The following is a 26790-nucleotide window of genomic DNA, read 5'->3' as shown; positions in this document are numbered from 1 at the left end:
AACTTATATGTATTCAAGAGGAAGCTTTAGGCAATTGCCCCATTTGTCTGGTTGCCCGAAAGAGGCGGAAGAACCAAAGTGGCATGAGTTGCATGAGGGAAGCTTTGCAGTTGTGCAGCTCAGGCACTGACCGAGGCTGTGGCCCGAGCAGCTACCTGTCACTACCTCCCACTACCTGCTACCCCGCATACCAATCAGTGAATGGTGTGAGTGCTGTGTCACAGAGAGGCAGTAGGAGAGCATAACTTCAAAATCCCCATCACAGGAAACCTGGCCGGGGCTCTGAAGGCCACATGATCACGCCCGTAGACTACAGAAAACTCCCAGAGGAGGTGGAGGTGGTAAACAGGGGGGCGACAACTCAATGATTTAACCAGCCAAAAACCAATAACCCGGCCTAGCCCAGTATAGGACACAGGAGGAGAAAAAGACGCAATGAGGTATTTTGCTCTGCCGCCCGTTAGAGACTACAGGTGAGAGAGGCAGAGATGCAAGCAGAGGTTCTGTAGTCCCACATTGGTTGAGCCCAGACTCACTGAAGCGGCCCCACTAGGTTAGAGTGCGGATTGGGTGTCCGGCATTTGCTCCCCCCACCACTATCCCCCCATTCCTCAGCAGTACTATCTGTAGTCCCATCGCGGCCAACCCATGAAAAGTCTTTTACACTCAGAATAATTAAGCACCACAGATAAACTTCGGTCAAACTTCACTTCAAAATTCAAGGGCCGCAATAATTCCCTGCGCACTGCAAATTGACATATCCGGAAAAGGCATTGCAAATAATTTTTAAGCAGCGAAGATTTTAGCTAACACTAGACAAGCGCTAAGGTCTATAATACATAACATACAACTACTCTTCAACTTTCACCTCAATCAAACGTCTCAAACTACAAATTGAATAATCTTTACCTCCGCAACGAGCCCATAACAAGGACAAAGCCAGATGGCCCCTAGATAAATTCTCCCACAGCCCAGATGAGAAATCTGGTAGAGCAGCAATCTGCCAGGTGCAAAACCCTTATAATATATAAAACACTAAAAACAGGCAATAATAGTGCCCATCAGAACGAGTCACCATTGAGACAATTCCACCCCATAAAAAATAGGTCAACGGAAGGGCATGCATTTGGCACGGCCATAAGGTGGGCTCCTCAACAGTCCCAACCAGAGGACTGCTGCCAGTCACATGAAAAAGGCAGCCCCAATGCAGACAACGCGGGTGGGTCACAAAAAATTATATCCCACAGTACGCATCCAGGGGTATTTCTGACATTCTTAACCAATCCAACATACTGAAACTCCTGCAGTACATCCCTTCACTATCATTTATTAACTAGTGTACAATTTGACTTATGAGGCCTGGATAAAGCAAAAGAATCAAAAATTATAACATGGCGAGATGCAAGCCTGTTAAAAAAGGTGATACAGGATAAAGAGCATTTCACGAACTGTTATGTTATGTTATGTTAGAATGTTTTTGTATAGCGCAAATCACCACTGGTCTCTAAGCGCTTTCACAGAAAAAGTACATAACCTGCAGCAACCCAAAAAGTGCCCTCCGCCATCAAACCTCATTAGGGTATGGATGTTATCCTTTTAAACAAATAGGTCTTTAAGTTCTTTCTAAAAGACAATAGTTGCGAGTCTTCCTGCAGGAATGCACGTAGCTCATTCCAAAGTTGCGGAAGGAGTACGGGCAGAGCCCTGCCAACTTTAGATTTAAGCTTAAATCTAGGTTCAATCAATTTGCAGGCTTTGCCCGTCCATAGGGCTCTCCCTGGAATGTACTTCCTCAAACTCTCTTTAATATACTTAGGAGCCTTACCAAAAATGGCTTTGTGGGCCACACAAAGACATTTAAACTGCACTCTAAATTTGACGGGCAGCCAGTGCAGCTTCAAAAGAACTGGGGGCTAACAGTCCAAATTATGGAAAGTTTGACATTCAATCTCGGCCAGAAGCACCAGTAGGAGATTGAAGGTCAATCATGCATCAGAGTACAGCTCTGGATCCTTCAAATGACTGGAGGTCGGATTGCCACCAACTTAAACAGTCAGAGATTGAAAAATCCCCAGCACTAATCACACTGCAGTGGGGAGATGAAGTTTAAGACAGAAACTACCAAAATAATAACTTGGATTGTTGCCGGAATCACTGAGATCCAACAGAGCCATTCTACACTCTCATTCCTGAATGAAGCAGACGTTGTCTGCCTTCAAGAGACATGGTCTCAAACACCAACACTCCTACCAAGCTTTGCAGAATATCATAAACACTCCAAAAAGACCAATTGACTCGGAATGCCATCAAAAGGGGTATCAATATACACTAAGCACTCAATAAAATTATGCATATCAGACATAACATCCAACTCAGAAACACTACAAGCAGGATTAATTAAGGGCTATAGAGTTAACAGAAGCACTCTGTCAATGTTTATGATCAATATCTATTTCAACTCCCATGACAATAGTACCATGGAAAAAACAGAAAAGCTGATTGCCCAGCTGGAAAAACGAATCAGAAACCACCCAGCCTCTGAAATATTCATACTGGGAGACATTAACATGCACAATTTGGGCAAGGATGCCAAAGCTCTAGGAGTCCCAGTGAAATGACTCGGAGATTTAACATCTTTTTACAGACATACAATTTTGGAGTCAGCACAGACGACACCAAAAAATACAAACCAATTCAAAAGCTATCCTCAATCCTTCAATAATCAAACTACAATTGATTATATATTTCTAAGCCAGGGTTTGAGTGAAGCCCTCCTGGACTTTCAGGTTCACCAAAGGACAGAGAGCGATCATGCTGCCCTGACAGTTCAGCTGACCCTATCAGCAGGGAACCACAAACGACTTTGTGCACTGGAAAAAGCTAAAGGCAGGTAACATTACAAACTCCTCCGCAGGATAAAATGGTCACCCTCAAACACAGCTAAAATGGAGTGATGGAACAGCCAATTGGAGGGCTGGCCAACCATGTCACAAAACCTTGATCTCATCAAAGGCTGGTCCCCACTGGTTTCCGAACTGTACTCCCTTTTACTAGGGAACCACCAACACAACACTGGCAACAAACCACACCTTGGTATTTGTGTAGGATATCAAAAGAATCGCCCAGAAATTAAGAGCAGCATCGAGGGCAAACAACAGACTAAAAACAACCACCTCAATGAAGCTGCTAGCAAAGGCCACAAAAAAACTTAAACAACTGGTAGGGGGGCATGAAAGAACAAAACACGAGTCTGAATGGATTAAAAGCTTCGATCTAATAGCAAGCAATAGACACCAACAATTTTGGCACGATGTTAACATCTTATGCCTTGGGAAGAGCAAAAGGGGTAACTCAATGCCAACAGAAAAATGAGTAGCCCATGTTATGAGCCTATACAACGAGACCCACAACAATACATCAAACCAAAAATCTTTACCCTTTTCCCCACAAAACGCAATGAACATGATTGAATCAATACCAACCATGAATTCGGAACATCTAGCACTGAACGATCAGGTGGTAATCAAGGTTTTGTAGAACATTCAAATCGGTCAGAGCTCCAGGGCCCAATGGCCTGCTTGTATCCTTATTCACTGAAGACCCCCAGTTTTGGGCGTCAGTCCTCGCCTCGCTGTACGCAGTGTGTAAATTACATGGAAACGTCCCAGATTCCTGGGGAGGGGGGATACTCCAGCCAATCCACAGGAAGGGGGATATTGAGGAGAAAACATATGCCAGTACTATGTACAAGACAGCGCCATATGAGCATCAGACGAAGGCTTGTTATCATTCCATCAAATGTATGTATTGTATGTATTGTGCACTTATATAGCGCGGTCTGCCACCCAAAGGGTATCCTGGCGCTTTAGACTCCACCGAACCATCTACACAGACACGCTTTTAGCCAGATCTAGGGAAGAGATGAGTTTTTAAGCTTTTCTTGAAGGATGGGAGGTCCTCCAAGCTCCTCAAGAATAAAGGGAGGGAGTTCCAGAGCTTGGCGGCTGCATAGCCAAAGGATCGACCCCCCATCCGAAGCCTATGGATGGGATTCTGAGAGGAAGGATTAAAAGTCGCCAACATTGTGGCCCTCTCATATATAGCCCATCAAGAAGTTACACAAAATACCTTGCCAGTCTTTGTCCTGTGTCATCGACTACTCCGTGGCATTTGATGGAGAAGTCCACAACATACTCTGGCAGAAGCTTAAGAATTGAAAAATCCTCCCCAAACTATTGAGAGCCATCATGTCATTCCACACTAGGACTTGGGTCCTGATAAAGCTCTCTGGCAACAAAGCCACGCCAAAAACCACAACAGATCCATTCATTTTGCTTCTACAGATGACAAACACTTGGCCTTGGAACTGGATAGGGACTCTGTGGCTATTCTCTTCAGATGTCATGCCAGCTGATACAGTTTTTGTGTCCAAAAACACCTTGGAACTCAGATAAGACCATGATCATGATACCGGGTGGTCACACTCCACAGGGTTGGAAAACTGGTGGTCGAGTTTCCTGGCTTCTACCCCAAGCCTGTTGCCAAGCTCTACAACGTGAGATGTTTTTTGATCCCTCCCTCATCATGATTGCAAAGAATCATCAGTTTTCCCAAGCTTCTTCAGTCTCCTTCACACTCAAAGATGATTTCTATACTATCTCTCACTTGTCCGAAAGAGGTCGTAGAGGTTCAAAACATTGACTATGTAGAGCAATACACTTGTGAGGGCCCAAATGTCTTTTGACTCATCTCGGTTCTCTTTAAAATGTTGCAGCCAGTCTTGTAATAGAGTGCAATAAGTGAGTGAATATGCTTTTTCTTTGCTAGTCAGTTCATTGGTTCGTAGAGAAGACGTACATCATATTAAATGTTTTTTTGTATTTGTACCAGGGGTGTTTTCTATAGAAAACCATCCTTCCTGGCATCTCCTCTGCTCCCCAGTAGATCTTTTCAATCCTTCTCGCTTTCTCTTCCAATTGTTCTAGCTTTTCACTGTGCTCACAATGAGGGGAATGATTTTTTAATGCTTGAGAATAAAATCCTGAAAAGTCCTCCCCTTTCAATTACAAATGCAGATTGGGCCGCTTCCCATTCACAAAGACCTTAAAATGTGGCCCTTCATTCTCGTTTTGGAAGACTTTTAGCTTGGTTTTAATTTACTTTCAGTGAAAGGACACACGATTAGAGTATCTGTGGGCCCTACAAATAGCTCTTCATCATCAGGAGTTTGAAACCTATGTCCATTTGTACCCAGTGAAGAAGGCTGGCAGATGCCAATTATACAGGCAATATGGCTGTAATAACCACATGAGAAGTAGTGATATTTATATAGGAAATCAGTTGAATTTGGGAAATCATCGAAATTGGGGGTACCCAAGCTAAGAGGCTTAGTCTCACACAGCACTGAATTATGGAATGGCCTTCTGAAACTCCAGTTGTCTCCATCTGTTAGCTATACTGTAGGACCTGGACATCTGTAAAGTGGTTAAAGACTGAGTTCATCGTGTGCCGCTCTTCCAGGCTACAGAGAGGACCAATAGTGAGCAGAGAAGAGGTGGACCTATGCTGGGCAGTCGTGGCTCCCTTTCACAAGAAGTGGTGGGTGGGGCAAAGGGGGAGGGGTTAAGGATAGGGGCTATAATAAATAAAAAACACTTACCTGCTGTTATGTTCCATATAGGTACACCTAAAATAGGCCCAGGTAATATCATACACCTTCACCTACATTACCTTCCTTACACTACATAGTAACAAGCCTTTTAGGATTGAACCTTTACCTAGTTCTAGTCCTGTGTGCAGAAGGAGGGTTTTCCGTGCACAATAGTGTCCTATAACTTCATCAATAGACTCACACAGTATGAATGAATATTCATAAGGGGTCTTGGAAACCAGGCAGCGGCTACACCACCTGCATAATATCTATGTACAAGGTTCATCCAATACGTCATCCTCAAATCCAATAATGGCTAATACAAGAAACAAGGGACAAAGGCACCCTTAATACTTTCTGTATAAATACAGCAAGTTTTACTAGTGTTAGCTAGAGGAGACCGAGACTTCCAGCCGACACACTGACCAGAGATGCTGAGGCTCCTGCATCCAGACGCTCCAGCTGACAGTGATCTAGCACATCCCTCGCGGGCTGTCCAGCGCAAGACCAGGATGGGATCCCACACTCTCCACCTTCAGGGCATGGGGTTAGACTAAATTCTCGAGGGATTCTTGGCTTCACACCTACTCACATGCTAGGTACACTTAGGTGCATCTAGACAGGCATCATAGGAGTATGTGCTTTCTTTTTATCATGCATTTCATATTCATGATTGTTAGATCTGGGGGTCTCTAGTTGGCAGAAGTAGGTACCAATGTCCAAATAGGGACCCTTGCTTCTAGTCAGGGTAAGGGGGATACACTCTTTAGATAACCCCTGCTCACCTTCTTCGTAGCGTGGCACGAGCAGACAGGCTCATCAAAGGCAATGTGTAAAGTATTTGTACCAACACTCACAGTAACACAGTGAAAACATCACAAATGGACTCCCCACCAGTTTAGAAAAATATAGTATCTTTATCTAAACTACACAAGACAAAAATGACAAAAATCCAACATACACAGTTCAAGAATAAGTCTTTAAAAAGAGTTCAAGTGTTTGCGTCAAAATAATCCAGTTGCATCACTCTAAGCCCAAAGTACCTGTAGATGCGGCAAAAGTTCCAAGGGGAAGCTGCAGCATTGGAAAACAAGCAATGCATCACTTCTGAGACCATGGGATGGCGATGCGACAACCCAGCTGCACGCAGCGGGCGTGTTGCGACAAATCCGGTCTGTATGGGGAGGGATGCGATACCTTGTATGGATTCCAGTGTGTAGGTTCGGTAGGAAGCGTCTCTCACAGGCACGATGCGATGATCTTCGGGATGGTCACGATCTTCGGTGCGGCGACGATGTGCGGTGCAGCGTTGATTTTCTTCTCTCGCGGCCCCTCAATGCGTTGGCTCTGCGACGATGTTCGCAGCGACTGGATGCGATCCGCAAGAAAGCGGTGCAACGGTTCCTCACAGCGACAACAGGCTCTGCGACATTGCTCGCAGCAACAGGAATCTTTCCGCACCGGGGTGTTGCACTACACAAGCGAACGATGTTTCAGGTCTTGCAGCGGCAACAGGCGCTGTGATGATCTTCGCGGCGACAGGAATTTTCTCGCACTGTCGACGATGGCTCTGCAAGCGAGCCATGCGTGCATATTGTAGATCTTCTTCTTGTCCAGCTCCCCAAACAGCAGACAACAACTTCCAGAGGCCCCACAAATGGATCAAGCACTCTAGGAAGGGCAGAACTCACTCAGCAGAGTTCAGAGGGGAAGCTGGGGGTGCAGTCCTTTTGTTCCTGGGACTTCTTAACAGGAGGCCAGCTCTCCTCAGGCCCTTGGAGACCTCTTCAAGCAAGGGGACACAGCAACAGCAAAGTCCTTCCCCCCTCCTTGGCAGAAAAGCAACTGCAGGTCAGTCCACAAACATACAGCAGGACAGTCCTTCCTCTTCAGTGTTCTAGCTTTGTCCTTGACTGAGGTTCCTTCTTTATTCCAGGGTGATCACATTTTCTGAAGTCTGGGTAGCCCTTTTTGTATCAATATTCCCTTTGTTCTCTGAGGGCAGGGAGGCCTTGGCATAGTCAGAACCAGTTCTGGTCAGTCCTGGAGCACTTTGTTTACTGGACTACTTCTTTCCTTTGAGAGAGAGGGGCAGGGTCATGAGTCGCCTAGCAGGAGGTGGAGCCAGCATTGTGGAAGGCAGGCACAACACTATTCAGGCCCAGGTGCTATCCCCTCCCACCACTCAAGATGCAGATGGAGCTATTCAGCCTAGGGATGACCCACTCAGCCTCTGGGAGCCACCCCAGTCCCTGTCACTCACAAACCAGGCAGTCAATTCAAAAACAGGCCAAGGCACACAGAAAGGTCAGAGAAGAAAACAGCCACTTTCTAAAAGTGCTGTTTTCGAACACAGGATTTAAACAAGCATTTGCAATGCAATAGGCCTCGCATTGGTAAATGTTTGAGCTCTGAGCGTTGCTAATAATAATGCAATGCCAATAACTCAAATATTTAGTAATGCGAGACCTATTGCATTGCAAATGCTTTTTTTCTATTCCTTTACTTTTGGTATAATCGCGGCACCCGCGCTTTACTTATAACATTAAAAGTAAAGCGCGGGTGCCGCGATTATACCACAAGTAAAGAAATGGAAAAAAATCTATTTCTTTACTTCTGGTATAATCACAACACCCGCGCTTTACTTTTAATGTTAAAAGTGAAGCGCTGGTGCCACTATTATACCAAAAGTAAAGAAATAGATGTTTTTTTCTATTCCTTTACTTTTGTTATAATCGCGGCACCCGCGCTTTACTCATATCATTAAAAGTAAAGCACGGATGCCGCGATTATACCATAAGTACAGAAATAGAAAAAAAATCAGTTTCTTTACCTTTGGTATAATCGCGGCACCCGCGCTTTACTTTTAATGTTAAAAGCGCCGGTGCCGCGATTATACCAAAGTAAAGAAATAGATGTTTTTTTCTATTCCTTTACTTTTGTTATAATCGCGGCACACGCGCTTTACTTATAACATTAAAAGTAAAGCGCGGGTGCCGCGATTATACCAAAAGTAAAGAAATAGAAAAATAAATCTATTTCTTTACCTTTGGTATAATCGCGGCACCCGCGCTTTACTTTTAATGTTATAAGTAAAGCGCGGGTGCCGCGATTATACCAAAAGTAAAGAAATAGATGGTTTTTAAAATTTCTTTACCTTTGGTATAAACGCAGCACCCGTGCTTTACTTATAACATCAAAAGTAAAGCGCGGGTGCTGCGCTTATACCAAAAGTAAAGAAAAATAAGTGGCACGCGTGTCACACCTTTGTCTGGGCACGTTCATTGCTCCTCCCACGGCCTAGTGGTGTCTATTATGCACTTGGTGCACGTAATAGACACCAATAGGCCGAAGGAGGAGCTATGTGCGCGCCTCTGGCCAATTGCTTGCGGTCTTTTACAATAAGACGCATGCAAAGGCCAATGGGGGAGCTGAAAAGAAAACGCACACGCACAAGCGTGTGCGATTCCTAAGTCAGCTCACATTACCCGTTTTTCACCTCCAAAATGCCTCGCGCTGCGCGAACACTGCTGCGCGAGGCCTAAAAACATCCTTCCTAAAAGATGTGTTATTAACTCTTTCAATGCTGATGACGGAACCGCTCCGTCATCAGCTGCGGTGGCGCTGTGCTGATGACGGAGCGGTTCCGTCATGGCCCGGCCGCCGCGCCTGCTCGGCGTGGATTCCGCGCCTGCGCTGGGCGTTCTATTGAGCGGGCGGGGCCATGATTGAACCGCTCCGTCATGAGCACAGCCCAACCGCAGCTGATGACGGAGCGGTTCCGTCACCAGCATGCGCCCGCCGCATGGCCCCCCCGCCCCCTTAGCCGCCGCAGCGATGTTGTTAAATTCTGAGTTCAGGTATACCAGACTTTAACTTTTTTATCTTGCTCCTATGGGAAGATATGCAGGTAAACATTATACACAGCATTCCCCATAATAGCCTATCGGCAAGATAGCCTTTCTGTAGTGAAAAACGAAAAAGGCTGTAATTCACTACCAGAGCATGTCACCCACACTAGTACATGCTCTACCTTTTATATACACTGTACCCTGCCCAGGGAGGTACCTAGGGGCTTCCATAGGGGTGTCCAATGTGCACAAAAAGGGAAGGGTTAGGCCTGGCCAGTGGGGATACTGGTCAGGTCAGCATGGCAGTTAGCAACTGCACTCAGGCACTGCAGTGGCAGGCCTGAGACACCATTTTAGGGCTACTCATGTGGGTGGCACAATCAGTGCTGCAGGCCCACTAGTAGCATTTGAATCACCAACCCTGGCACACTTAGTGCACTCTGCTTACTGGTTCAAACAAATGTGCCAATCATGGATAACCAATCACAGTAACAATTTATACAGAGAGCATATGCACTTTAGCACTGATCACCAGTGGTAAAGTGCTGAGAGTCCTATTGCCAACAACAACAGGTCAGGAAAAACAAATGAGGAAGATGCTAAACGTTTGGGGATAACCCTCCAAAAAGGGCTATTTCCAACAATGATTATTGAATAAGGGTAGAACTATACTATCCATTTATATTCACTGTACTTCTGATCATATATATCTGCTACTGTCTAACAGTTGTTGCAGCTCATCTATTTTACCTAGAAGAACAACTTTGCAATAAATTCTTATTGTAACACACTTGACTGTTTCTTCTGTGTAAACTCTCTGAGACCGAATAAGTGAGCACAAGTGACTGAGCGAAAGGTAGTACATTGTTTCAACGAATCTGAGGGATCAAGGTTGTCATGTTCTGAGGTTGCCAGGAACTATTCTCTCCCAGATAAGAGGAGATTCTAGTGGCACTGTGAGCTAGCTAATGCAAATGTTAACATTCTCGGTGGGGCGGCTCGGAATCAGTCTGCCACCAAACCCACAGTTTATGTTATCCGAATGTTCAGATTCTGTATAGGAATATATAGGAACTACTCAACACTGCTGCAGCGCAGCCAGCTGTTGTCTGGGGATTCTTCTGCTCAGGGTCCCTGCACAGGCTCCTAGACGCTAATCACGATGCTGCTCTCATGAAAGCAGCACTGTGATTGGCCTGATTGGTCTTGTCTAATGCTCGCTCAGGTCCTAGCAGCCTGTGCCTCTACTTTACCCAGCTGTACAACACAGCTCGGTTGGAGAGAGTTCAAAGTGTGCATGACCTTTATGCGTACTTTACAGTGTGCACTACTCCTCCCCTTGCACCTATCTTGGCCCCGCCCCGCCCAGACTTGACTCCATGCAGCAGAAATGAAAATAAAATGATAATAAAATGGTTTTATTGTCATTTTATTTTTCACGTTTCTGTCTGCTGCCTGGTACTCAGCAGGGGGAGCAATGCTCCTCCGCCATAGCGGAGGAGCGGCTGCTGAAGATCTGGTGAACCAAAATTAGGCGTTACCACTGAAACAAAAACTGTGGCCAAAAGGAGTAAACTGAAGTAATGTATTCAGTATGCGGAATCGTCAAGACCTGGTTATGCAATCTAATTTGTGAAAGTGCTAACTAATGTTATGGCAAACCATACCCAATTCCACTGAAGCCTTGTTCCAGATGGCTGTCCATGTAGCCAAATGGAACCAGAGGAAATAAGGCATTTTATGAAAACAGAATGTAATGCCCTAATCAGAAATATAAGGTAAACTATATGAAGACCGATATAGTCGCTGCAAAGGGATGTCAGAGAGCCAATTACATGTTACTTTGCTGTGCTGGATATAAAATCTTCAATGCAATAAATACAGAAGGATTTTATGAGAGGGCCTGGGGTAAGAAAATGAGAGAGATGAAGAAAAGGCGATTAACTGATCAAAATCTGTAAGTGTACAGTTGCAGCATTTCTGAGGAAAGTATGGAAACTGAAACAAAAGGATGGCAAGAGCAAAATTATAAGGAACTTCTCCTATAACAACCCTATGTAACCTGCCCCATATACTCACCTGCAAGGGTTAGAATAATGAGAATGAAATGAATCAGTAGGATAAATAATATTTAATTTTGGCGTAGAGTCTCTTTGACCTGGATGCTTCTTGCATATTGCAGAACATCACTGTATTCTCATAAACCTTTCTATACTGTGCCTAAATTTCCCTCTACATTTCCAGGTTTAAACATGTTAGCAAAGGCATATTATGATTTTACAGTAATTAATAATAATTCATTTAATTTAAAGTAATTGGATTTTTTTTGTCTCAATGTTTTGTGTTGACACATGGTCATAGACGAACGTGCACTAAAAAAGACGGAAATCGACTTCCAGATGTCATTCTACAATTATGATAAGCATGGCAATACTGTTTTTGTTCGGATTGGACATTGTAATCAGAGATTCACACGCACTTCAATTGTACATTTTTCTACTGGATTTTCAGAACAAAAAGTATGAATAACGCGAAGATTGCTTTTATTTTGTTTTACAGAAAATGGACAAAAACAAGGATGGTGTTGTAACCATTGATGAGTTTATAGAATCATGCCAAGAGGTAAGAACAATTATGAAATACTATTTTTACAAATTTAGATACTACTCTTTTTGTTGCATCCATAGTATCCCTTTAACATACATAAAGACTAGTACCCATCATGAATAAACACACTTGTTTGAATTCATGGCGCTGCATAATACTAGACGTTTATGTTGCACTTGCAAATTTGACCTACAGTGTATGTCTTGTATAACTTAAACCCAGAAATAATCATTAATGCAAAGTAAAAATGATAAAAGGCAAAAGTTCTTTTATCAAGGAGACACACCAAAACGTTAGACAACAATTTGAACTGGGGCTTATCCATCTAAGTTGAATGCTAAAGTAAGGAGCAATCCAAAGTCTATTCTAGAGTTTTAAGAGAAATAACACTTGCTAAATAAAAATAAGTGGCTTTAGGAAGTTCACCTTTACGCAGGACCCTGTCTGTCCATAACTCATGCCTTGATGTCAGATGTAGATTTACAATGGGCATTTAGTTATCAAATACTTTTTGGTCTCATTGTAAACAGGGGCGTAGGAAGGGGGTGCGGTGGGTGCGAGCCGCCCCGGATGTCATCACTGACAGTGGTGACAAAATGGCAAGAATAAGTGTTTTAAACACATATTTTTGCCATTTTGTCACCCCCCTCAGTGATGACACTTGTCACCCCCGGCTTTACAAAATGGCAAAAATGTGTTTTAAACACATATTTTTGTTATTTTGTCAAGCCGGGGGTTACCTCACCTGACTTTGCAAAGCCACTGATTGTAAAGGGCAACTTTCTAGCTACAGCACAGCCATGACGCATATCACAAGTGAGGGCGTGTGCACAAATGATTGTCATTTGATTATCGTGCAATCTTTACCAACTAACTACTCCTAACAAAATGAAGCATAAAAGAGCCGGGCAATTCAAGGAGTAGAGTCCTTTGGCACTTTGTCAATCTTCTAATTCTTGTTTGATGATAGCACTCAAGAAATCAGCAAAACACCAAACTCCTCCTGATAACATGAAGAATGAAAGATTATACCTGCAGTAGAGTCCGGAGGGGAAACAATCCAACGTGTTAGAGGCAAAAATCATAGACACAAATAGTAGTAAGAGGCATATAGCATTATGAAAAATCAGGGAACAAAATACATTGTGAAGCATCTTCCTCTCATAAAGCCTACTTTATAAATTATTTGAATAGGAATTGACATCACACAGAAAAACTCTGCATTATCTTGAAGTGGGAAACTCTAAAATCATCTAATAGCCAGATGACCATTTTGGAAATAGCTATTTCTGAGACTTGTATCCAACCCTTTCAGGACCTCATTTGTTTGCTTGACTATAAAAAAAAAAAGCCCAGATTTAGTCTCCGCCCGCCACTCAAAATTATCAATTCCAATTCACAGAAGTCATGGAAAACCCCTCTGGTAATTACAGAAGTGATAGAACAGCAAAGGCAGTGAGGATGCTCAGCAGCAATCTGAGCATGACATCTGACAATGTACTGTTGAAGAGTACATGGTACACTTCTTTTCCTTCTCAACCTAAGCAGTCACTGATACGTTCTTGGTTCTGCCTCCTGCACAGATCTCCGTACAATAGTAACATAAGCCCCCTCCTGAAGCTCTGCATTTCTTAGGTGCTTTAGAAGGAAACGACGAACATTTATGAGCGCTCACTATGAGAATAATCCTTCCAATGGCTTAAAAATTGAAACCAACTTGAAACTTCCAAGATTCTCCTTTCCCTTTAACCTCATATTCAGGTTGTCCTGGCGGGTTTCAGATGGAAGTTTATAATAATCGGGCACATATGATTTCAGTTGAGGTGAATGAAGAACAAAATGAATCTTCAAGGTATGAAGCAACAACAACCGGAAAGCCACAAATGGACCACAAAACAGTTGCTGAATTCGTTTGTGTTGGCCTTAGGATTCTGTGCACTTTACCACTGCTAATTAGTGCTGAACTGTCTGTGCTCTCTGAACATTGTTAAATTGGTTACACCTAGTTGGTATATTCGATTTACTTATAAGTCCCTTGTAGAGTGATATACCATATACCCAGGGCCTATAAATTAAATGTTACTTATGGGCCTGCAGCACATAGTGTGCCACCCACTCAAGTAGCCCTTTAAAACATGTCCCAGGCTTGCCATTGCAGCCTAAATGCAGTTTTAAAATGCCAATTCGACTTGGCAATATAGCCTCCTTACCAAACCTTAAACTCCCCTTTCATTACATATAGGTCACCCGTAAGTTAAGCTCTAGGTAGCCCATAGGGCAATGTGATTTGTAATTAAATGGTTGGACATGTACTTTTAAATTTTACATGTCCTCATAGTGAAAAACTCGTTTTTCAGTACCGTGAGGCCTATCTGTCCGATAGGAGAACATTAGGTTGCCTTAAAACATTTAATAAGGGCTACCTTTTGATTGACGATAGATAAGCCCTTCATGTTTGGTATCTATGAAATTGTAATGAAAATTCCTCTTTAATGGTAGAGTCAGATTTTACACTACAGTTTTGAAAATGGCACTTTTTAGCAAGTGCATATGTACAAAACAAAGTTCTATTAGGAATCACTTAGGAGTACCGCAAACGGACTCATTGGCCTTGCTAACACAATTAATGTACTACATAATCGTAAAGGTAGTGATTTAATCAATAGTTAATTGATTTGTCCATGTAGAAACAAATATACATATATACTATATATATTATTGCGACAATTACAATAAGCGAATAGATGCTACAAGTTACAGAGCAGTGCTGTGAAAAATAGGTGCATAAACAAAATTCAGAGCAACCAAATCCAGCTTACAAAACATATAGTTGCCTTACCCATTCAGACATTAATATACAAATAGAATCCGATCCCTCAAAACATTAGGAATTCTCAGTGGCCAGCATCATACGCAAATAGGATTAAGACCAATAAATCGACGTTTCGACCACTGGCAGTAATTTAGGTGTGGTTTTTCTGTGGAGAGAAAAGTAGCAACCTGACCAAGGGCATACATTCATGAAATTTCAATAAGATGTCAATAGGGAACTCAAGGTCTATGAATGGGATCACAAAGGGCCGGTCCAAGGGCAGTGATTTCAATGGCTGCCATACAATCGGAAAGTTGAATAGTACACACGGCTTCCTCAGTGTGTGAGTCTACAGTCCCAAACAACGTGCAGCCACTGACTGTTGCCAAGTAGCGCAACAGTTAGTGGCTGCTCACTGTTCCCTGGGTAGCTTCACCCTGCAAGGGACTGTGGCTGTTGTTTGACCAGCGTTCACGCTCTAGTCAACCAACAACCAATTTTCTCACAAGAAAGCCAAATCTTCTCTCCAAGCAAAAAGGAGACAGATTTTCATCTTGCTTAATTGGTATATTCCAGAATTTTGGTTTTAGAATGATAGAAACTTTCTGAAACAGTTTATTTATGCTTCTATAATTGACTTTAGTAATCAGTCACTGCTGAAACAAAAGGATCAAAAATAAGAAGACAGAAAAACTGTTGGATTACATTTTTGCATTCAAAAGAAAGGTGAAACATTGTTGCATTATCAATTACATTATTGTAAGAAAATCTTCAAGTGGTAACTATGAGTTGCATTACAGTAGCATTTTAAACATTGTTCCAAACTTTGACTGGTTCACTCTCTTTGCCCAATAGATCAGGGATGATAACCAGAAGCTTAAACTTATTTCAGTGTCTCACTTAAGGCTTTTACAAAGTCATAGCTATTGGGCAACTCTTTTAGAGAGTATAGTATAAGGCAATATCTGAAAGTGAGACACTTCAGTCAAAAAGCACTGTCCCCTTTTTCTGCCTTTGTTTAGGAGACAAATGAGCCATTTTGAATGATAGTCTAATGTAATCATTACCACAGCACTCTAAGTAGGTGAAACTTGTGGGAGGGCAGGAGCTAGCTGACTTGGGACTATGCCTCGAGGCCTCCATGTAGGGATGAAGTGCCATTGCCTAGTTGCGCCACTCCACTCCTCCGTGGTAGCTGGAACTGTTTCATGCCTCCATCAATGGCAACTATAGATGTCTACCTAATAATTGTCACAAGTTTCTTTTGTATATCACTTTAAATGATCAGATGGTTGTCTTCTCGACTCCAGAAATTCACATGCATCTACTGAAAAAACAGGAAATTTATTTTGATTTCTATTTGTTGCAGTTTTGAGACATGTCTTCACGCTTAACTGCATTTTATTAAGTACACTGCCAAGGAACTAAGTATGCTGTGTTAATAAACGTGCACTATATTTTTAATCAATCAAAGATGTATAATGTTATTTGTTTACTTTCAGGACGACAACATTATGAGATCATTACAGCTCTTCGAGAATGTTATGTAACTGTTTATACAGAACTGTCAGTGATCAAAGACATTAAACATCATTGGAAAAAATGGCGCAGTTCAGCAAAGGTTTTATCCAACATTTTCGTCAAAATCTTTTTGCAACTATGAAGTATTCATCCTGGATTTTGTATGACTTGTGTCGCCAAACTCTTGTTTCTCGGAATGCAAAACAATCCAAACCCTCCATCCTTTCCCCCACCCAAAGAAACAACTATTGAAGATGGTGTAATTATGGAAGCATGCAATATTTGAATAAGATTAAAAACAAGGACTGTTGCTTTCAGAAGTAATGCGGTACTTGACTGTCATCTTGCTCTTTGGCCGCGAGGCCTCCTGCTTTTGAACAGAGCAAGCTTGATTACATAGCACAATGTTAATATGCCATTAGCTTGCTGACGTATCTACTGTGAGCAAGAGCTGAATGCTTGCCGTCATAATTTTACAGATTGTAAGTGACACAATGTTCTTGTATTGACTGAATTTCAGTGTTGATCAGAAAAAAAAGCTGTGATAGGTGTTTATACTCAACACCAATTTTATGAAACTTTAAGTGTTGGTTCCACTTCATAGAACAATGTGTCCTTGTGTGTGTAGGATTTGTATGTACTTTTCTTTGTGTAAGAGCAAAACATGGCGTTTCTGTATAGACAGTAGCACATGTTCTTATTTGTAATGTATTATTGTGTCCATTGTGTACACCTGAATGGAATGGATTGTGCTAATGTAACTATTCTGTTTTCTGTACAAAGAGCCATATGCATTGCTGCTGCCTCACCACATGGTATTTGCATTCCAGCTGTGGTACGTGCCATCCATTGGGTATCACATCATTACTCAAGGGATTTCTTTTTATTACTCCCAGAACTAACAAGGAACTACTGTACATATTTATGGTAATACCAATTGTGTATTCTGAGGCATCCTGCAGAATCGCACCTTGTCAACGCACTCTCAAAAGCTTCCCATATGATTATGCGCAGAGTCAGCTTTTATACTTTTATAAAAACAGCTCAAAGCCAGTTGCTATCCGGTTAGAGGCAATTGTTTTTGTGGCTATCACGTTGTAGTTCCAATTGTAGTCCTGGTTCCAAGCTTAACTTTGGATTTGTCAGGGCAGCACCTAGAAACCCTCATGTTGCAGCAAACATGCTATATCACACATGTTCTTAGCTGCATATGCAGAAATTGGATAATAAGATTATTGACTTCTTAAATCCTTTTGCTTAGGTATAGTAGTATCGTACCACCCATAACAACGAGAGCCTGATCTTTTATTTCTCCAGAATGTAAACCTCATTTGATACTGCTGGTAAATACTGTGGCAGTGTAGAAGTGGTAACACCTTAATTAAGAAGCATTACCACTATACACGTACAAGTTTGCAGGTTAAGCCCTGAAGTAACTGGCTGTAGCAAGGTTATCACTGGTTAACTGTTCATCTTTACACAGGTGTGCACTACTGATTTACTGTGTAATTTGTGTCAGTGGTAAGCACCAGCAACTCACTTATTTATAATCCGACTTTGAACCAAATGGAGAAAAAGAGAGCCAATACAGGGAAGAACCAGAGGAAGAGAAAGCTTTGACAGAAAAAAACAAAGGGAGATAGCAAGAACCAGCAAGAGTGAGATAAAAAGACAGGAAGTGCAGGGTGGTGGAAGAAGGGGCCAAGAGGTGGAATCTAGTTAGGTAGTCTTCAACTTACAGTTAACCCTGGGCATAGTTTGCGTAGTCGCGCTATGCGTAGCTACGTGAAGTGCACTTCGCACTACGCAAACTACGCGAACTGCGTAGTGTGGTATGAAAATGCTGTTCGCACTGATTGTACAGTGCCGGATGCTTGTCCGCACTGTGCAATCATTGCAAACAGCATCTTGCACAGTGCAAGCAGTCGTTTTCTGCTGCTCGAGTAGATTTGTACTCAAGCGGCAGTTTTCTCAACGTGGACTGGTAGTTTCTCATCGCGAGCGTACGCGAGCATATGCGACCACTCGCAATGAGAAACCTGATCTCTCCGAATTGAGAATCTCGCCGGGAGGTTTATTTTCCACACTCGTGATCGGCAACTTGATTTTGCTGATCGCGAACGAGGAAAAAGTCACGCCGGGATGTCATTTTGCTCGCTCGCGGTCGCCAACTTGACGTTGAGGACCGCAAGCAATCAAAAAATGCCCACTACGCGTTTTTGCACTGTGCTACGTGCAATTCGCGTAGTTGAGCAAACTACGCGAGCGTAGCGTAGTCCTACGCCCAGGGTTAGTTCAAGGTTCATAACAGCTGTATGTATTAGTAACAAGCCTGCATCACAGTTTGTTAATTACATTGGAACTTTAATAGCAAACGTAATTTTTCTGGCTTAGAACGTGTCCACCCGCCACGGCCCAATGTAGGATGCCCATGTTTTAGGCTAACTGTAGACTGCTAAGGTTTATGGAACAGAATCATGCACCTCACTGGTATTCTAATTGCTCTTGATGAACCTCAGCTCAACTAGTAAAGTTTTTATTATGACCTAGCTCTGAGAGCTGGCTAATGGCCTTTTTTAAAAATCAATCTCATGTTTAACTATTGGAACTAAGTTGTTTTGACATTTAGAGTTTGGCCAGGATCGTACAATTTACTTAAGCTTTGAATGTATATATAATTTAGGTTTTGTGTTTCTACAGAAAACAGTTTAGCCTCTAAGTCACATATCCAGCCATAGGATGTGAGAGTCTATTTATAACATGATGTAATGCAATTGGCCATCAGGAGGGCTTGTAGCTCTGCGGAGGTTTACAGGCAAAATATACAATCTTCGTATCAACCACAAACAGGGAACACTGTTAAATATGACTGCACTTTGTACATGTCACCATGGGATGGACATTTTCATGGCTGATATTACATGTGTCTTCCGAAGACACTCACCCATTCTCTAATCCTTTTCCAATGCTGTTGTCCATTTGAGTGGATATGTCCTGCCTTGGAGTTCATATGTGAAAGAGCAGTACATCATGTCTGATTCAGGAGAAGAGGAATCGACGGTCCTGATGGCAATGTGTTGTTACCTGAGTTTAATTGTTTGGTTTCATTATTGCACTAAAGTCTAGTTGCTAAATTAACTGTGCGTTATCACCATTTCATCTCCTTACAAATCTCATGAGAACTGACATGGTAGAATGTGGGTGGTACTTACCAAGAACTTGTACTGCTGCCCATAAAATACACAAAGCACAATTACTGCGAGGAAGGTACAGAGCAGCCATTCCAATTGCGAGTGAAATTCTGTATTTACATAATACTCCCTCCCATGTCTGCCCACAATACTCCATAACCACCTTAAAGTTGATATGCGAGGGTCCAAGAGATAATTGTGTCTGGTTGGTTGGCTGTTCTGCATTACTGACCACTTCCCATATATATAGGCGGAACGTTATCTTTTTAGGAGAGCTTTCTTTTCAAACCCAGCCAATTATCCTTTCTGTAGCCATCCAAATGCATTCACATTTTAGGATATCTACAGGGCTAAATATAATGTATTGCGTTTATAACTGCTGATTACCTGATCATACTATTTAGACTAGTCTCTAGTACAATTACTCTATGCCCTCTTGTGATTTCTTATGCATTGTGATCTCCCACTAACGTTTTCTCTTAAGCAAAAAATATATTGCGATTAATTAAAATGTTACAACACCAATTTTTCACATCAGTTCACCCAAGAATTGCACAGTATGCCACCAAACGTGTGCATTTCATAAAACCTTTTGTGCACTAATTGTACCTGGTCCATTTCTGCTCTGGAGAGTATCATCATGAGGAGATGTAAGAAATAGGCATGATAAATAGTAACCTAAAAAGATTACGAACTAGGAAACACCAAGGATAATACACACCACTGCATTAGTGCTAAACGTGTGTTCAGACCTCTGATGAAGCGGGTCCATTCGTGTTTTAAACAGACTTCACTGTGAGAACTTATGCAGTCCTATCTGGATACAACTAAACATAGAGAAAAGTCAAGCGTAGCATTTTAACTTGACAAAAAGGTGCAATCTGGTTTCTAGAACAGGAAACAGCAAGGGCGTTGCCTGTATTAGACTGCATATATGTCAGTTTGTATGTTTCAGCACAACTTAAGCCCCTTCATAGGGATTTTGTTCTCCCCTACTACTTGTGCGATTTTTTTTTGTGTTGAAATATTTCTATTGAATTCGTTATCAGTAGGAGAGAGCCCTATTTGTGCTGGGTATGAAATAAGTTATACGATATAAATCTCAGAGGCAGGGGAGCATAGTACTCTAAAACGAGATTCTATATAGACCTACAATCAGTTATGCAAAATTCCACCAGACTGAAAAAGATAACTGATGTGAGATCTTCAGTTTGATGTTACTGTTTGAACGCCCATTGCAATTAGTTTCTCCATTGGCTTTACAGAATAATGCCAAACTGAAAATTGATCTGAAAGAAAGAATTATATGTAATAAATCAACATCTCAACCAATAACCTTCCAAAGGAGTTACAATGTTCTCAATTAAATAGTTTTTGGGACATATTATAGTGATTTGAAATTTTAAAAGTATGTTTTTATAATAGTAGCACTAACCATGTAAGTTATTCTGTGGCTCTAAATCAGTTGGGTTTGATTTCAATACTCTTGTAAGGAGGAAAGGACAAGTGGGCAATGCGATTACAAAATCAGCCAACTTGGTGGTGGAGCTTATCATACAGTCAGTTGAGACCTTATGAGAACAACAGTTAATAAAAGTCAAAAGTTGCTCCTTTTTTTAAAAAAAATGGGTGCCCATAATGCCTAGGCATAGTCGTTGATTATAATTTGACCACTAGAAGCCATTGGTTTCATGTTGAAGAACTGGTCGGTAAGTCTCATCACTGGCGCCATCAGGATTAATGAGGCACTCGTAATGAGTATTCATAAGATTTGCAGTTGTTCTGTATGTATGTACCAATTTTTTTATTCTCCATGTCAGTCCTCTATCTTTCTACGCTGTTTACTGTTCCATTGAAAGTGATGGTGTCCCCCCAAATGTCGCATCATAAATGAAATTACCAATAACTGCATTGTCTCTGTTAAATGTATAATGAAAACTGTGTTGACAAAACTACTGTGTTGCTAAAAAGAGACTGTATGACAAAATGACAATATATATTTAACTTGTGTAAATACCACTGGAAAAAAGCAATAGTGAACAAACAATATTACTCAGAAAACACGATGAAGCCAATTTGTAGGACAAGGAACGCTTCAATTCACTTTCATGAGTGCAACTATCAAACGGCATAAAGTGTAATATTTTGTTCAGGCATTTTAAAGATTTTTCTTTTTAATAAAATATAAGAAAACGTCAGAAGTGTGTGCATTCTTTGTCTCATCATTAATCATTGAGTACCAGCTGAAAGAGAACATTCTCCCTTTTACAGTAACCGATGATCTGGAGGCGCAGAAGTGTCAGCGTTGGCTGAAAGAAGAGATGTGGCTCTAGCGCTGTGCATGGTGGGTCTCACTCTTTGCTGTTGATCTGAATATTCATGTTGCCTCCCCTGGAAGATTCCATTATGCACGGTTCATTCCAGTTTAATCTCAAATTTCCCCTGCTAAATAGAAACCTGTTCAACCGGCGAATGGCATTTATTCATCTGTGAATCCTGATAAACAAATGTGGGAAATAGGATGGGATCATGCTTCTATGTTGCTCTTTTTACTTTTTGTGGCTACGAAATTTGAATCCTTGCCAGTTTCTCTTTATCCCTTGGTTAAAACAAAAAATAGCCACTTGGTCTGTCCTAATACTTGTTAAAAAGACAATATACCAACTACCGGAATGGAAGCCGGAGGACAGTCGCATTATGGACATTGTATAAATTAGGCAATATATTTCACCAACGTTTGATATGGTTCATTGTAATGACTGCACACGTATAAAACTTTCTTAAACGATCTAAAGCAACACCAATGACAGCTGGTCCACAAAATAGTATCAGAATGACATCTCCATTCACTTTGTTTTTGTGCTCCACCGATACACAAAACACAACAAACAACTGTTAGACTCATGGAATACCAATATCTAGTAAGTCCTTGTCCAGTTCAACCATAATATGTCTGTAGCATCCTGGGACATTTTAAGGATTTTGGGGGCCCTGGGGCAAATTTTGTTGGGGGCCCATGTTCGATACAGCTTAGAATTTATGATCCGAATTCAGATCTTCAATGCCTTTTTTGACCAAGTCACTGACAGCGCATAGGCACACTGGTCCAAATTCTAAATGTTTTTCCATCCAATATTTAGGGATTGTAACGTGTTTTCAATAGAGTAATACAGTAGCAGCTCACTAATATTATTGCAAATAATCTCTGTGACCCTCCCCCATTTCTCATATGTGAGGTCCTGTTTCGATCTAAAAGAAACTTTTTTATTGATGATGCATGGTGTTGAAAAACACAAACACAACATTTTCTGCAAAATGTCTTTAATGAACTCTCACATATTACCCGCAATAAAAACACATTAGAGGAAAACGATATTTAAAACACTATGGGCGCGATGTAGGTAATCCCAGATTACCGATTCTTAAATACCGAATCATACCGATTCGGTATTTAAGAACAGGCAAATGGGATGTAGGTAATTTTTCTTAAATAATTACCGAATCTGTAAGTTTCGGTAATTATCGAATTGGTATTTACTGATTCTGTAATTGCCATTCATTCCTATGGGCCTGATGGCCCATAGGAATGAATGTCAATTACCGAATCGGTAAATACCGATTCGGTAAATGGGGGAAACATTGAAGGGTGGCAGGGTGTCACTTTGACACCCTGTTGCACCCCTCAAATGTGTATGGGTTCACATGTTGCAGACATACATGCCCTAAGGGCATGTATGTCTGCAACATGGTCTGCAACATGGCACTGTTGGAAAAGCAAAAAAAAATGCTTTTTCTAAGGTTTTCATTATTTACCACCAACTTCTAGCTGGTGGTAAATAACGAATCCTAAAATGGGAAAAGCACTCATTTGAGTGCTCCCTACATTTCAGATTCGCTAATTTACCGATTCGGTATTTTTAAGAATCGATAATTTACCGAATTCTTAAATACCGATTCGGTAAAATACCGATTCGGTAAATTACCGAATCTGAAATGAAGCCACCTACATATGAAAAGCCTAATTCCGGTCGGTAACGGACGAAATTCGGTAATTACGCTTCCTACATCTGGCCCTATATGTTTAAGAATCATTAAAGGTCATCAGGAAAGTACTATCAGCTGAGCAGAGTGGGCTCTATTAGGAGGTCCCTGGGCAGCGCACACTTTGGCCATGCCTTAAAACGTCTCTGGTAGCGTCAACTTTTTCCCTCCTCATTATCGGGCCATTCACGTTTTCTTTGTTTTTTTGTCTTGTTTGCTCTGCTGGCGGAATATATGTGTTCTGAAGACAGTGGTCCCTAGACAAGGGTTAATGCGAGTAAACAATATATACAGACCCAATCAGTACTATATTTTACAGCCATCCAGCCGTACAGGTTTTTTTTAATATGCAGTTGCTTAAATATATGCAAACTAAAGCACGAAGCAATTAAAGTGGGACACAAGCCTGATCCAACTTAGTGGGAAGGACGTACAACATGAAAACAGAGAGGCTCAGGCAGAGTAAATGGTTTGAATGGGGCACATTTTGATATTATACAGATCAAAGAGAGCGAGAGGACTAGGTACGCTAGCCCGTATCCTCTGGGTTATATGTCAAGATCAATGTGGACTAGCTTAGTTTAGGGATTTAAAGTGACTCAGGTACGTCAGACAATAGAAAGGAAAAAAGCAGTATTTTCCTTATAAAGCCCTCACCCACCGACCTAGTCGGTGGCATGCTTCATCATCGGGCCCACCACAGTGGCACCGAATGTGCCCCGGGTGTGCTACAACGCCAGGTGACTGCGGAGCTGGTATATTGCTGCGTGTGCAGTGAAGGGGTGAGAAGTGAAAGTTAAAAAGCTATACAAGAGGTCCCAGCACCCGAGGGTTAACAAGTATTTAATAAACTGGGCCTCTGTTAGCTGATTAAAAAGGCAAAAGGACAAAGGGGAGTGTATGATGACCTCCCGTGTCCAGTGTGGTCTACATGTTTCAGCCAGTGCCTTTTGTATTACAAGCTGGCTTTCCTCAGGACCAAAGAGTTACGTGATAAGGTGCAGATTAAATTATAATAAACTAAATTAAGTGTTTGTGTCAATTCTTGACTATGTGTGGCGCTCGCTAAGGCGCTGTAACTGTTAGAGGGGGATTCCCTCAAGCTTTTTCTGTTATTTCTTGGTAAAAAGCCTCATGGGTCACCTGGCAGAGAAAGAGACCGAGTAGTTCGGTCTGGTTCCTCCTTGGACCTATTCGTCCTTCTGCGGCGCCCGGTATTTTGATATGACAAACAAATTATAGTGGAGACACCATTACACAAAATGAGTATTAAATAAAGAAGTGTATATGGCGCACAACAAGTCAACAGTGTTTTGATTCCTACAAAAGATATAGGTTCATCATCAGGACATTATCAATGGCATGCCGGTGCACATTTTGCTTGTAATACCTAGACCAAAATCATAGGAGGGAAGTAAAGATTGGAAAGAAGACACAATTCAAAGTTAGCTCAGGTGAAAAACAGTTTTAAAACAACTTGGGTGCTGGTGAGGGCAGTCCCTATGTCAAACCAGCGTGCTTCTGATTAAAACTGTACCAGAGAAGTGATTGGACGCATAGAAATTGTTAACCAAGGCTCCGCAGGACCGAGAGTCCTGTTAGTGAATAAGAGAATTACGTAATTAAGAGGAACTAATGCTAGAAGTACGCTTGTGGTGATGAAACGCGCAAAAAGTGTACAGAACTCGGTGAGTGGTGGGTGGCGGAATATATGTATGAATTTGCTGCCATTTTTGTGGAGTTGTTGAGCCTTTTTCTGTGTTGACCTTCAGACTTTTTCTTCTTCTAATCTCTTGTCAAACTTTCTACGTTCAATAAGTCATTTGTCACAAAATTATTCCATTTTTAAATCTAGCCTGGGCAGCGCATGCGCTGCTCTGTGAGGCATGCTGTATTCAGGTATGGCCTTGAAGCTTCTCCCACTCTCTGCCCATCTTTTCAATTGGCTTCTGCTACTGTCCTTTCTAAATGGTTGATTCTGATTTGTTAATAGGCTTGTTAGTCTCGCCTTAGTAAAGCCTTGTCTACATTTGTAACCTCCCATGAGGACTGGACTTTTTACTTGTGTTGTTACACACCGTCTGTGAGCACTATTTTCAGTAATGTCTTTAATCCAGTTGCTTTTAGAGAAATATCAGGCTCTCCCCTAACCCACCCTGTTTTCATGACAGCACGGCACCAAATCGTGGACGCAGCTCTTTATCTTTTAAAAATGCTCCCTGCGCAGCGCTGCACTTCTGAACGTGCAATGCTGCTTAAAAAATATTTTTTATTTTAAAAAGCGTCCCATACCACGCTTTTATTTTAATGGTAGCTGCACCATTCTTTAGACGAGCCGCGTCTTAAAGAAAGGGGCGTGGCCCAAATTATAATAAAAGCGCAGCATTGGGCGCTTTTACAAAAAAATAATTTGTTTGTCAACTTGACAAATACATGTTTTTGTTATGTAAAAGCGCCCCATACCGTGCTTTCACTTTAATGGTGGCCACACACCTTTCTTTACATGAGCCGCGTCTAAAGAAAGGGGCATGGCCGCCATTAAAATCAAAGCACTGCATGGGGCGCTTTAAAAAAAAAAACACTTGTTTGACAACTTCAACAAATGCTTTTTTTTTGTAAAAGTGCCCCAGAACACGCATTCACTTTAATGGCAGCTGTGCACCTTTCTTTAGACGCGGGTCCTCTGAAAAGAAGGGCATGGCCACCATTAAAGTGAAAGTGCGGCTTAGGGCACTTTTACAAGCAAACATTTGGAATACAGTAGGCCTCGCATTTGCGAGAGTGTAAGCTATTAACATTGTAAATGACAATGCCTTTTATTTATGTTTCAAAAGCCTCACTTGCTGACGAGGGGACTCCTGCCACCTAGCTGCACCGCGCCAGGAGTGGCTGACGTTGTTCCTGTCCCCGGAGGCGCTATTTAATCCCAGCGTGGTTCCCGCAGCGCAGGAAGCCGCACTTGCTGATGAGGGAAATCCTGCCACCGGGCTACACCACGCCAGGAAACGCTGACATTGTTCCTGCGCCCAGAGGCGCGATTTAATCTGAGCGTGGTTGCCACAGCGCGGGACGCATGCGGCTGTGCCCGGGCTGCGCTCGGCAAAGCCCGGCCCGTCT

General features: G+C 42.0%; 1 protein-coding gene across 1 annotated transcript in view; it reads left to right on the top strand.

Moving 5' to 3' along the window:
- Positions 1 to 18848, top strand: part of KCNIP1 (potassium voltage-gated channel interacting protein 1) — a 1548155-nt gene extending 1529307 nt beyond the window's left edge. The window contains exons 8-9 of the mRNA XM_078653361.1: positions 12061 to 12123; positions 16423 to 18848. Of these exons, the coding sequence (XP_078509487.1) occupies positions 12061 to 12123; positions 16423 to 16470 (111 nt within the window). The 3' untranslated portion in view covers positions 16471 to 18848. The remainder of the gene's footprint in view (positions 1 to 12060; positions 12124 to 16422) is intronic.
- Positions 18849 to 26790: the final 7942 nt, after the last annotated feature.

This window comes from Lissotriton helveticus, chromosome 7 (assembly GCF_964261635.1).
Source record: "Lissotriton helveticus chromosome 7, aLisHel1.1, whole genome shotgun sequence".
NCBI classification, from domain to species: Eukaryota; Metazoa; Chordata; class Amphibia; order Caudata; family Salamandridae; genus Lissotriton; species Lissotriton helveticus.
The sequence above is the reverse complement of the archived record's forward strand: the minus strand, read 5'-3'. Positions and strand labels throughout refer to the sequence as shown.